At 38.9% G+C, this 14086-nt stretch overlaps 1 protein-coding gene across 3 annotated transcripts in view; it reads left to right on the forward strand.

The window, feature by feature from the left end:
- The window catches only part of LOC134211658 (potassium voltage-gated channel subfamily H member 8), a 159460-nt gene that overhangs the window by 105311 nt on the left and 40063 nt on the right, over positions 1 to 14086 (forward strand). For all 3 annotated transcript variants that reach the window (XM_062688762.1, XM_062688761.1, XM_062688760.1), the window contains exons 8-9: positions 5236 to 5399; positions 5705 to 5909. In XM_062688762.1, coding sequence (XP_062544746.1) covers positions 5236 to 5399; positions 5705 to 5909 — 369 coding nt within the window. The remainder of the gene's footprint in view (positions 1 to 5235; positions 5400 to 5704; positions 5910 to 14086) is intronic.

Consider the following 14086-nt stretch of genomic DNA (forward strand, 5'->3'; position numbering starts at 1 on the left):
CTTTTAGGTTGTTTATTCGCGGGCTACGGGCGGTGGTAATGTGCAGCGGTCAGTCCAGGGGTCGGTGACAGGGCGACTCCGCGGACCGGTAGATTTGGTGGCGTCTGAATGGCGGCTTGACGACGGCCGGATGGTGTCTTCAACTGACCGTGGCACGCCAGAACGGGTTTCACGACTGCTGAACGGCGGCCAATTTGTGGCCGATCGAGGTATAATGACGGCGTGAAGTAGCGTGGGCGGGCAGGAGGGAGCTTGGTAGCCGTTGAATGGCGGCACGTTAACGGTTGGCTAGTGGCTTGTCGGAGAACGGCGATGGCTTGCGGTTGGCAGCTTCGTAGTCGCGGAATCGGGGCTCGATGACGGCCGGATGGTGTCTTCACCTGACACGGATAACTGAGAAGGCCGTAGCGCAAATCGGCAGTGGCGCGTCAGAACGGGTTTGACGACGCCTGAACGGCGGCCAATTGATGGCCGAACGAAGGGTAGTGATGGCGTGAAGTAACGTGGGCGGACAGGAGTGAGCTTGCGGCGCGTCAGAACGGGTTTGACGACGGCTGAACGGCGGCCAATTGATGGCCGAACGAAGGGTAGTGATGGCGTGAAGTAACGCGGGCGGACAGGAGAGAGCTTGCGAGCCGCTGAATGGCGGCACGTTGACGGTTGGTTGGTGGCTGGCCGAAGAACCACGATGGCTTGCAGGAATTTACTTTGCTGCGGCAGAATGGCGGCTCGATGACCGATTCGGATAACGGCGATAGCTGGCAAAAACTTTTGCGACAGCGGAATGGCGAACTGCTGAGCGGCGCCGATGACGAGGAAACCGATCGAAATGGTCTACAATCGCGGTGGTTGCTTGGGTTGTGGCGTAACTACCTTTCCCGATGAACCGCGGCTTTTTGCACCCGGAGCAAAGTCTCCGAAAATAGTTTTTGGGGTTTTCCGCGTGGATTTCCAGAATCCAATTATCTTTATCAAAAAGACGTCCGTACTCTCGACACTGCTCACGAACACTCTGCTTCACATTTTTCTACCTCCCACCAGTCCAACTACTAGCTGTAGGAGAAACCCATTCTCCACCCGGTTCTCACTCTCGCTACATCCGCCCACCCTGCTACCACGGTTCCACTTTGTATCCAGTGTTTGGTAACCCACGTCGCCGCAGCCAAGCGAACGATTTTTAAATTGATCGTTAATAGCTAATATAATAATTTGTTCCCTACGACCCCACAAAACTTGTCAAACAGTTACCGTTCGGTAACATAACGAATTAACGAATTAACGAATTAACGAATTAACGAATTAACGAATTAACGAATTAACGAATTAACGAATTAACGAATTAACGAATTAACGAATTAACGAATTAACGAATTAACGAATTAACGAATTAACGAATTAACGAATTAACGAATTAACGAATTAACGAATTAACGAATTAACGAATTAACGAATTAACGAATTAACGAATTAACGAATTAACGAATTAACGAATTAACGAATTAACGAATTAACGAATTAACGAATTAACGAATTAACGAATTAACGAATTAACGAATTAAAGAATTAACGAATTAACGAATTAACGAATTAACGCAATAACGAACTAACGAATTAACGAATTAAAGAATTAACGTGTTACCGAATTAACGAATTAACGAATTTAGGAGCTACCGAATTAACGAATTAATGAATTAACGAATTAATCAATTAACAAATTAAAGAATTAATGAATTAACCAATTAACGAATTCTCGAATTCACGAATGACCGAATGAACGAGTTACCGAATTAACGAATAATCTAAAGACCGAATTAATAAATTTACAAATTAACGAATTGACGAACTAACGAATTAACAAACTGATGAATTAGCGAGTTAACCAATGAACAATATACCGAATGACCAATTAACGAATGAACGCACTAGCGATTTAGCTAACTAACGATTTTATGAATTAATGAATTCACGAATAAGCGAATCAACAGATTACTTAATTAACGAATTAACGATCAACGAATTTTCGAATCAATGAATGAACAATAAATAATTTACTAGTCAACAAGTTAACAAATTAGCGAATTAACGAATTATCGAATTGACAAGTTAACGAATCATCGATTATTGATTTAACGAATTAATGAATTTATGAATTTATGATTAACGAATTAGCGTATTAGCGCATTAACGATTAATGAATTATTGAACTACCGAATTCAATCATTAACGAATTACAAATTGGAAAGTTTATGGATTAATGAACTAACAAATTAGCGAACTGACATTTGTACTAACAGTATATCACAGTTTACACACAGTTTATTAATAATAATGAAATTTCAGGTCAGAAAAATATCAACGTAGAAAATTTTACTATTCCTGGCGGAAAGGGTCTTTTTATAACATTGCTCATTTATATGACTTGAGGCCGATTTCTTCACATCCCCTTAGGTGCGAAACCCGGTTTTATCATACGAGTAAGAACCGTTTTAGAGTTAAGCAAAGGTGGAGTGATTGTCCCCTAGTGTCCAAATGCAGGGTCCCATTCCCGGCACAGGATCAAAAGCCAAAGATACAAACATTATTTTGCCTAAACTCGACAGCTAAGGGTGGCTAAGATATTTGTTGAACTTATGCAATTGCGGCTTTAGGGTGGTGTATAAAGCTGTTTTTAGTATTTTCTTTATGTGCATTTTTTTCGTTTGAATTTCAACAACCTTTTCTATGTATCAAATTGATGCAATGCACCATGCGTCTCCATTTGATCAAATGCTTGTATGATGAATATTTTTATTGTCGCTACTTGCCACGTGGGCCTATGTAGTGTCGAAAACCGTGTTGCGATTATGGAATAGATTTTGTTTTGTATTGTTTATGATTCTATGATGCAAAGCCCTCCATCAAACTAGTAAATAAAATTCAGTCGCTGTTACATGGGTTATTCAAATTCATTCCATCAATCATGGGCATCCCAAATTCAAGAATCTTCAAAATCAATCCAAAATTAATTAAAAACTGATGGCTAATTTTATTGCTGGATTCTGAATTCTTAGTCGCAATCACGGCAGAATTATCACCTTGTATGAAATCCTCACGGAATTCCACTCGATCTGTCTATCTATGTGACCGTTCCTCGAATGCAATTTCTCCGAATACATTTTTCCCGAATGTTACAAATCTCCGAATGAAACAGATTCCTGAAAATCAAATATTGCGTTTAAGCACTTAGTTGAATATATCAGCATTGATATGATTAATATGTTAAATTACCGTAATTTCTTGTAGAGAATCAATTTTCTCGACCGTATGCGCTCAGACAATAGTGATCATGGAAAAGCGGCATATTAAAGATACGTCTCCGACATTTTCATGCGAAGCGATATTTCAGATGATATGAAATGTTTAGTCAATTTTTCAAATGACATGACATTAGCCTTTAGCAGATTACCGCTTATTCTGAGCGCATTAGGGAAAATGGAACACGTAATAAAAGAATTCACAACGCAGCTTATTTGACTGATGTTAATTATAAAAATTCTTTACATTGAATCAAATTGTAAATGTATCGATTTGATATGTTCTTCTTCATATTGGCATTACATACCCACACTGGGATAAAGCCGCCTCTGCAGCGTTTCATTAAGCACTTCCACAGTTATTAACTGCAAGGTTTCTAAGTCAAGTTACCATTTTTGCATTTGTATATCATGAGGCTAACATAATACTTTTATGCCCAGGGAAGTCGAGACAATTTCCAATCCGAAAATTGCCTAGACCGGCACCGGGAATCGAACCCAGCCACCCTCAGCATGGTCTTGCTTTATAGCCGCACGTCTTACCGCACGGCTAAGAAGGGTTCCGCGATTAGTGTCTTAGTTGTAATGATTTTCATAGCTATTTATTTCTCATGCAACAGTTAAACAAGGCACAAACTAAAACAATTCAGATGGATTTGATAAATGATAAATAAATGAATGGTAAACAGCTAGCTGATGCCGTCTTAAAATTGTAGAATATCTCATAATAAAAAAATCATAAAACGGTGTTATTCTATTGCCGGAAAACTCATGAGGCAAAACCCCTAGTAACATTTTGGTTTTATGCCGCTTTTATAACACTCTTGAAGAGTAAATTATGGTCTTCCAGAGCGTTATAAAACTTAGAATGTTACTTGGGACGTCTTTTAGTTAGCAGCTCTTCCCCTTAGCAAATGTTTGGCATTACACTTTCAATCGACCTCTTTCTTACAGGCAACGCAATCCACAAGTGGGACATCAGGCTTGCCGTTTAGTGTTCATTGATTACTTCCAAAGTTATTAACTGCAAAGTGTCACGTTATCGCCCACAACAATGGAGAGATCTCGTTCACAAACTCCAGACGACTTGCTACGCGATGGCTGATGACCTACACGAAGATGTCTCCATAACGTTAAACTGAACTTTACTGCCGTAATCTGAAAAAGTGACGTTTACGCAATTTTCCAAAAATGGTGTTAACGAATGCTGCACATGATTTCATAGTTGACGTATCAACCATTTGAAATTTCAGCGAATTTATCTTATTACGCGTTTACTAAGGCAATTCAACCGCTAAAACATCGATACGTTGCTTGTCCCAAGCCTCACTTGACTGCTCACGGATTGAAATGCTTCAAATTGGCGATGTTTGTCTTTAAATTATTTGAAATACATGCGAAAGTGCAATGGTTGTTACGTCAATTATGAAATCATGGGCAGAATAGTACTCGTCGAGCTCTTTAACAGAAAAATAGAAAACATGCATGTTGTAATTTGGCGCTTACTTCACTTTCTCAGATTACGACAGTTTAATGTTTCTTGCTCTTTAAAACTTTTCGCCTAGCAATTTCAGAATGCATCCAGAGCTGTCCCATTGATGGTACATTGAGCAAAGAAAACAATGCTTATAATCCTACATTTGTTATCAAATTTACTAGGAAGCCTTTATATTGAATCAAATATAAATTTTTGGGCTCTGACTCTACTAGGTAATTGTCATTTAGCTTCTGAACTTTTGTTTTTTTTTTCTATTTACAGGAATGTCAATACCACATGCAAACTAATTTCCACACATTGCAATGTTTGTTCTGAATGCTAAACAGCCAGCGATTGAACCGATTTAGGTTAATTAAATTGCAAACTCAACCGCATCACGTTTCCCGAGCATGGCCCCAATACCTGCACAGCTAATTATTTGATCCGTTCTCAATGTCGTTTCAGATATTCTAGTAAATTTTCGCACAACGTACGTTTCCAGGAAGGGTGAGGTTGTATCAAATTCTAAAAGTATAGCAGTTAACTATCTACGAGGGTGGTTCATGGTTGACCTGTTCGCCGCCCTGCCGTTTGATCATCTCTACGCTAGTAACGTAATTAGTGGGGAGGTAAGAGATAACCCAATTATAATCCTTGTCTTGTCTCTAGATTTGAAGATTCAATTATGCAGATTTGCCTACACACATAAACATCGGTCGAGAGAGAAAGTCACACCATTCTTAGTTGATTGCATTTCACGTACCATACACTACATACTTAGTAACTGATACGAAGATCCTTTGCGTAATACTTAGTCCACCCTTCACCAACACTGATATTAGCCTCGCTCGAAGCAATGATACTAATTAGGTTTTTTTCTCTTCCTTTTCCGCGCATTTTCCCATGTTTATTCCATTATGAACTTCACGCACAGGAATCTCACATTCATTTAGTCAAATTAACACGATTATTAAGGCTGGCACGATTGCTTCAAAAGATGGATAGATATTCGCAATACACGGCTATGATTTTAACGCTGTTGATGCTATGCTTCTCTTTAGTTGCACATTGGTTGGCTTGCATTTGGTATGTGATAGCAGAGAAAGAAAGACTCGTTAATGACCAAGACTGGGACATTGGTAAGTGAAATCGCTCGTACATCGATTGTTGTTCCTTGTTGTGTATTTAATGGGTCTTCTTTCCGAGATAAGTGGCTGAAATCCTAGCTCAAATCGATATGTTAAACGGTTTATTTAATTTCCGCGCGTTCGCCGTAATTGCATGGATAAATAAATTGCTCGAAGGTGCGATGCAGCTGAAAAGGAAAACGAGAACAAAAATACGGTTCCATGGCCGTAAGCACTTGAGCAAACATTTTTTTCTCGTGACGCTCGTTGACAGAACCGGCTTCTAACTGCACTGAAGGGCATGTAAAAGTTTGGAAAATATACTGATTGTAATTAAAAAGGTTAAAACAAACATTTCCCTTTTCTTTCGTTTCAATAACAAAACTTTTTTGTGAATATTTTATGAAGGATAAATTTCTTCTTTTGTGGTAGATATGTATTGTAAGATTAATATGCTTATGCTTAGCACGGTATGAATTTATAACATATGTGATCGGGGTTCTACTAAACCCCACCAAGCGGCTTTTTATCATGATATTTTGCTCTATAGATACACTGCCGCTAACCGCAAGTCAGACTTATCTGGATATGGCATCCATATACAGATAAGTCTGACTTGCGATTAGCGGCAGTACATGATTTGTGAATAATTTGAACAGCTGCACATTCATTTATACGCAAAATTAAATAATTTTCATTTGTGCAGATCCATTCCAGCACAGGACCAAGAATCGTCTTCGGAGTAGTTGGAGGCCTTTTACATTCACATGTATACTATTTCTTCTTCTTGTCTTATCTACACTGACCCCACAATCATGGGTCACACACTAATATCAACATGCAAAATGGATTGACTAATTATTGTTACAAAGCGACCCATGTATGTGGGATCAGTGTATCTTCTTCTGTATATAATAAAAATGAAATGGTCTGTATTCGTATCAGCATAACTTGGAAACGGCTGGATGGATTTTCTTCATTCCTTCAGCAGCTACGTTCGTTATACTTTCCAACGGGCTTATATGCTATTTTCTCATGTAAAAATCATAAGTAAAGTTGAGTAAATCGTGAAAAACTAAAATAAAGATTCGTATGAGAATTTTGCATAGGCAGTTCACAGTGTGCATTTTCACCTACTATGCAGGACAATGTCTGCCGGGTTTACTAGTTTCTTAATAAATATTTTGGATTTTTAAAGTTTATAGCTGGTACAAGCCTAGACTATTGTATGAAAATAGCATCACTTCCATCCGTTACCACAGATATTTATTTGGGACTTATCACTATCTTTTATATGCCAGCAAGGCGCTCTCCAAAAGTCGAGATCCATCCTGGACACGTCGTGGTGAATGCTGGGGAATGGGAAGGGAGCGTATGAGGTACATATCGTTTTAATAGAACGTGAAACAGAATGAACTAAGATTGAAATACAAAGTAGGAAAAATAAGAGCCTGGAAATAAACCCACGACCTCCGGCTTCTGAGTCAAAAACGGTAACCACTAGACCACCGAACTCGCCTTCCTTGATACATATTTTTGATGAACCGTTGTTAGAAAAAGTTGTAGATAAACCATTTTTATCAATTTCTATTTGCGTGCTGTAAAATTTACTCAATGTGACATGTACCACTTTCGCTGGGACCGAGTTCTGAAAACTCCATAGTATTATATACCGATCGACTTAGCTCGATGAATTGAGGTGATGTCTGTGCGTGTGTATGTGCGCAAAATATCTCACTCATTTATTAATTAGGTTTTTTTTGTTAACCCGGATCATAGTACCCGATTTACAAGTCTTATTTGCCTAATGGAAGTCTATTTTTTCCGAATTACCATCCTAGAACCACGTGCTTTTCTAGTATCTAGTATTTTTACGTAAACTACGTCTAAGGGGAAGACTCGGATACAAGGTGTAAAACGGAAATTTCCAAATTCGAGACCGTCACGAAATTAGGAGAGATTTCAAATGCTACTAGCGTCTTTAACTATCGATGGATTTTCGAGTTTATCTAATCAATCGATCCGGAAACTCTTCAGCAATTTGCCAGTTTCATTGGAACTATTGATTTTCAACGCTGAACTATTGGAAAATTCTATTCTTCCATACCTAGTAAAAATTATTGAATTATTATTGTATTATTGAATTATGCATGAAGTATAAATAGGAGTACTTCCTTCATCAGTGCTGCCCCTAGATAAAAGTAGAAGTATGGAAAATTGGTATGACATGATATAAGGTAAAATACCCAATAGTGGACCCCCTATAGTATAGTATCTAATAAAGCACAGTATCTAATAACAAGTTCTGCATCTTTGCTGATTATTATATACCCAAAACACTCAAATCCACGACGTTATTAGTTGATATCAACATTTGATAGTCTGACCGCACTTGTGCTATGGTAGACTGATTACATTTCAAAATTGAATATACCCATTTTTTTAAACGTAGTTTACGTCGCGTCGGGCGGTCGTGTCTTCTACACAAGCCTTTTAAATATTTTTAAAGAGGACGAGATGAGAGAACCAGAACGCACATAAGACCTCCTTTTGTGGCAGTGGAAGATCGCTTTCTCATTATTGCTGACAGAACAGTTGACTTCAATTTCATCAATGAACAAACAATATTATGTCAAATTTGGGCTATTTGTAATGGGAATGGGAAAGGAAGAACATTTGCTGAAGTTGAAATTCACTACGGGATCACTTGATTGATTTTTATTGACACTAAACTAGAGCGAATCAATAAAACGTAAAGGGTGTTCGTTTAAATCCACACTCACACAAATTCATTATAAAAAATCGAGTTTCGATCCGATCCGACCCTTTCCCCCCTCTATCACGCTTTTTTATACCTAGTATACATACTGTCACAAAATCTTATACTCCCTCCCCCTAAAACCTGTGACGTTTTTATTGAACGACCCCTTATATTCTAATGCGCCAACTTTGGCTTTAAAAAGACCGTCGGACCGTCATGAGTCTTTCTGAAGAGGGAGGAGTCGCTTTTGGAGATACTTTTCAAATAAACTTATCATTCGGAAAGTGACTTTCAAGCGCAGTGGTAGTTACCGTTATTGTTGGTTGAAAAAATTGCGGTTCGATAAATCAAAATCAAATTTTTCGTATTAAATCGGATAGTGAGAAGAATAAAATAGTAGTGCAAAAGAAAAACCAGTGCGGTGTAATAATTTAGTGAAAGGTTTAACCCGCGTGCAATTAAAACCGGACGCCATATTGGTGAAAAAAGTGAAGTGAGGTTATGGAGGGGAAAGAAGACCCAGTAAACCACATATCGTATATGAAATGATAAATTGTATCGCATATATTGCTGTTTTCTTTCACATTCGTATATGACTGCTTATAAAGATGGCTAAAATATGAATTTTATTGTATATGATACCAGTGTAAGCAATATTTACGATTGCGTTTATGGAAGTCATAAACCTATATAAACAATATCAGTTTTATCGGATCAAATCGGAAATATCGTTTATGTATACAAATATTGTCATGCAAATCATATACCGATGTACATTGTACGTATATAGCTTCCACCTTCTGCGCGTTGAGCACTGAGCCACTGAACCTTACCGAATAAATTAATTTCAAAATTACTTACTTCACTCCATCCGATCTGCCAAAATTCCTATTATTGCCGGTGTACTTTTCACTGCCAACCAGTATCGCTCATATTGCACTGCACTAACAATTTATCAAACAACTAAAATGCAATTGAGTTGTAAACACGATGAAAGACTGATGTTGACATTTCATAATCGTTTATACGTGGATTGAATCGTTTGGAATGATGCGCAATCGTTGTTACGTACGAACATTATCAGGATAATCATAAGTTGTTATCATATACGATTCAAGCCACATTTGTACGCACAACAACAAGGCATCCGAATCGTATCAATGTAGTTCATATCGTACACTGAAGCTCTTGTCAATAATAAATCGCCATCTAGATTATGATTGTCAAAATTTTGCTGCTTTTCAAGAGTTGCTGAGTAGCGCAAGGGTAGAGCATCAGCCTTTAGTTCCAGAGGTCAAATGTTCGAGACAGGGTTGTTACCATTTATTTTTCCAAATATTCACTAAGTCGTATAAATGTTTATGAAAACTCGAGAAAGTCGTTATTTAGCCCGTATATGGCCTCCACTTTAGTAGGTATATAGCGATTCGGTGCATTATATACATAATATCATATGTGTATATGATGACCTATATCAATAGTAATAGGCATAAACATGTTGACTGGGGATCCTCCGGATCCCGGAGGTGACGCTGCAAGAATAAAAAATGGAGCCAAACAACGAATGAAGTTCGAATACGCAATTAGTGATGAAGCGCCATATCGGGTGAACTTCGAAATGAGAGGAGGAGCACAAGCAGGAAGAAGAAACAAGTTTTCACTATGATCGAAGCTACGTGCGGCGCAAAAGTACAAGAACCACATAATCGACATGAAGCAGATTACACGTAACAAAATCAATGGTAATCTTCAACAGTTACATCAGAGCAAACACTATCATCGAAGATATTAACAACGAGAACGGCATGTACACAGCGTACATTCCAAAACACGTTGTTAGCATATCAGGAGTCATCACAGGAATCCCGACAGATATCTCCACGGAAGAAATATTCATGGACCTGGAAAGTGAGACACCCGTTCTGGAGGTTTACAGGCTGAACCGCTATGTTAATGGGGAGAAAATACCGTCGAACAGAGTATCCGTTACATTTCGGTCAAAAAGACTGCCGGATAGGGTACGACTATTCTGTTGTCAGACCAAAGTACTACCGTTCGTGCAGAAGGTGGTTTTCTGTGGCAAGTGTTTAAGATACAATCACAAAGCAGAAAATTGTAAGAGTTTCAGGAGATGTCAGACGTGTGGTGATCGTCACGATGACGAGAAATATGACAATTGCCAAGAACGCAACAAGTGTCTACACTGCAAAAAACACACCCCACCGGCAGCTTGGACTGCCCAGAGCGAATGCGACAGGAACAAATAAAATCGATAATGGCGAAGAAAAACTACACGTACGTCGAAGCAAGAGAGATGGTGTCCTTCACCTCGAATAACATCTTTGAACCTCTGAACTCACTTCAAGATATGCCTACACTCGCGGAAACACTAGCAGAAGGCAGCAACCTGCAGTCGGAATGGCAGCAAACAAACAAACCAAGCGTACCTATTACACCGGCGGTAAAGCTGTACGCTGAAAAAAAGAAAAAAAAACTCAAAACAAACGGAAGCGATCAACGAACGCGGAGTTACCAGAAAATGTAGCACAATTAGAATCGTCGAGTGGGACACATATGGATGGAGTAGCATTACAAAATCCATACAAAGTACACGAGATGGAGAGATGGAAGAACAAAATGCAACAGGAAGCCAACAAGATGATTGAATCAAGTGTAACAAACAAATACCAACACAAAGCAATAAGCTTCTATTCGGAGCTGGTCAATGATGGAAACTTAAGCAGTGAAATAAAAGAAAAAGAGAAAAAAGCAGTGCAAAAACATTTTAAACTAAATCAAACGATTATATAAAGTGACAAAAAGAAGTAAAAAGTGAAAATGAGATCAACCAGTGAAAACGAAAACAAACAAAAAGCAACAGTGGAAGGAAATATAAAAATAATACAGTGTAATATCCAAAGTTTAAGTAAACATAAAGAAGAATTACAAAGAGTGTTGGTCGGAGAAAAATATTCAGTAGCAATATTAACAGAAACGTGGTCTCAGGAATTGTACGAGAAGACGGCTCGATACAGGATTTCCGGATACCATAACGTTTTACAATCAAGGAGAGACAACTATGGAAAAACAGCGATCTATCAGAAAAACGGTTTCAACTACAATAGAGATCTAATTGAGAACCTTACGGAATACACACAAGCGGTAGTAGTTGCCATTCCGAGTAAGGAGCTCGTAGTGGCAGCGGTTTACATCACACCAGCAGCAACGAGTCAGGATTTTGAAGAAGACGCAATCAAAGTGTTCGAGGCTCTCAAGGATTTCAAAAACGTAATCATCGGCGGAGATTGGAACGCGCACCACGTGACGTGGGGGAACGATTGCAGCGATAGAAAGGGGCACATTTTCGTAGAGCTGGTAAACCAATATGACCTGCTAATTCTTAACGACGGACAAAAAACATTTGTGCCAATACAACTAAACAAAAAGAGTACAGCAATAGATGTATCGTTGTGCACCAGTAATTTGTATGGAGAGTTTGATTGGAAATTGTATGGCAATACAAATCACTGATAGAGAAAAGCAGTCGAAGGAAGAAAAATGGATTTATAACAGGAAAAAAATAAACTCAAAACTCGCAATGCTAGGAAATGACAAAATACACTCATGGGAGGAATTAACCGAAGAAATGAAGAAGATCTATAAAAACAGCAAACAACAGGATACTAAAACGCCTGAGTACTGGTGATCCACAGAAGTGGAAGAACAGGAACAGCCCTGTGGACATGGGGCCCTCCTTAGCCGTGCGGCATGACGCGCGGCTACAAAGCAAGACCATGCTGAGGGTGGCTGGGTTCGATTCCCAGTGCCGGTCTAGGCAGTTTTCGGATTGGAAATTGTCTCGACTTCCCTGGGCATAAAAGTATCATCGTGTTGGCCTCATGATATACCTACGAATGCAAAAATGGTAACTTAGCTTAGAAACCGCGCAGTTAATAACTATGGAAGTGCTAAATGAACACTAAGCTGCGAGGCGGCTCTGTCCCAGTGTGGGGATGTAATGCCAATAAGAAGAAGAAGAAGAAGAAGAGCCCTGTGGACATGATTGACTTCGGTGGATCATTTGCAAGTTATGGTATACTTGATCAAAATAAATGGAATCGGATAGTCGGGGATAAAACAACCGAACAACCGACCTGGCGTGGATAAAATTACTAGGGAATGATGAAACAGCTGCAATCCGGTGTTACAGGTACAGCAACTATTGAAAGATTTTAACGGACAATTGCGTAGGAGTTTCCCTGGAGATTCGCTGAAAACGATAAAGGTGGTCGCAAAACCTAAAGCAGGGAAGGATCAAAGTAAACTGAAAGGTAAACGTCCGATTTCACTGGTTCCAACTTGTACCAAAGTTGTGAATACAGCCGTATTGGAAAAGTTAAAAGAAGCCTTGGAAGCAGGCAATGTTCTCCCCACAAGATCGTTCGGTTTTAGAAAAGGACTATCCACGAACACTTGTATGACGTATGTGGTCAACAAAATAATGGCTAATAAAAGGGAAGAAAACTTAACGAGCATATTTTTTGTGGATCTAAGTAACTCTTTTTGCAACGTAAAAGTAGATACTTTGAAATAAATATTGTCCGAAAAAAGAATACCACTAGAGTTTATTTGCTGGATCCCAAATTGTCTAACTAATAGAAAAATAATTTTTCATACAAATAAGGAAAAACTTGTAAGAGTCGTCAGTGAAAGTCTTCCACAAGGGGATGTTCTATCCCCCACTCTCTTCAACGTATATACTGCTCCTTTGCATGAAATCCAGATCGATGACGTAGAGTTGGTGCAATATGCCGACGACTTCGACATCATAGTCACAGCGAAAATAGTAGAAAGGCTGCGAATAATCGGACAAGACTATATCTCGACCATTTCGTAGAATCAGCAGCGAAGCTCAACTTGTCAATAAACTCAGCAAAAACTAAATCCATACTATTCCAAGCCAGTAATAAAACACTGGACTATAAGATAGATGGAACAAACATAGACACTGTTAGGTCACATGACTATCTGGGCATGGCACTAGATAGATCTTTAAATTTTGGGAGACACACTATTATCAACAATCAGAGTCTACGAAAAGCCACAGGATGTACCAAAAGTACTCCCTTAAATACTCTGTTACCAATATTTGGCTTACAATCCATGCCAATAAGCCAGGAATATATAACAGGAAAAGAGATCGCACGTAACATCGCACAAAGAACGGCGGTGGGAGAACAGCTAATCGGAAAAACCATAGATAACAGATCGGACACGAAAAGATAAGTTACATGGAAACAGTTTTTCTTAACCACTTTGAAGTATTCGATGCTATAATGACAATCAGGAAGAACTGCGTGAAGTACCCGGATGTAATAATCCGACCGACATTGGATGGACTAGTCAAATCCAAAGGAAACACGAACCC

Source organism: Armigeres subalbatus, chromosome 2 (assembly GCF_024139115.2).
Source record: "Armigeres subalbatus isolate Guangzhou_Male chromosome 2, GZ_Asu_2, whole genome shotgun sequence".
Classification (NCBI taxonomy): Eukaryota; Metazoa; Arthropoda; class Insecta; order Diptera; family Culicidae; genus Armigeres; species Armigeres subalbatus.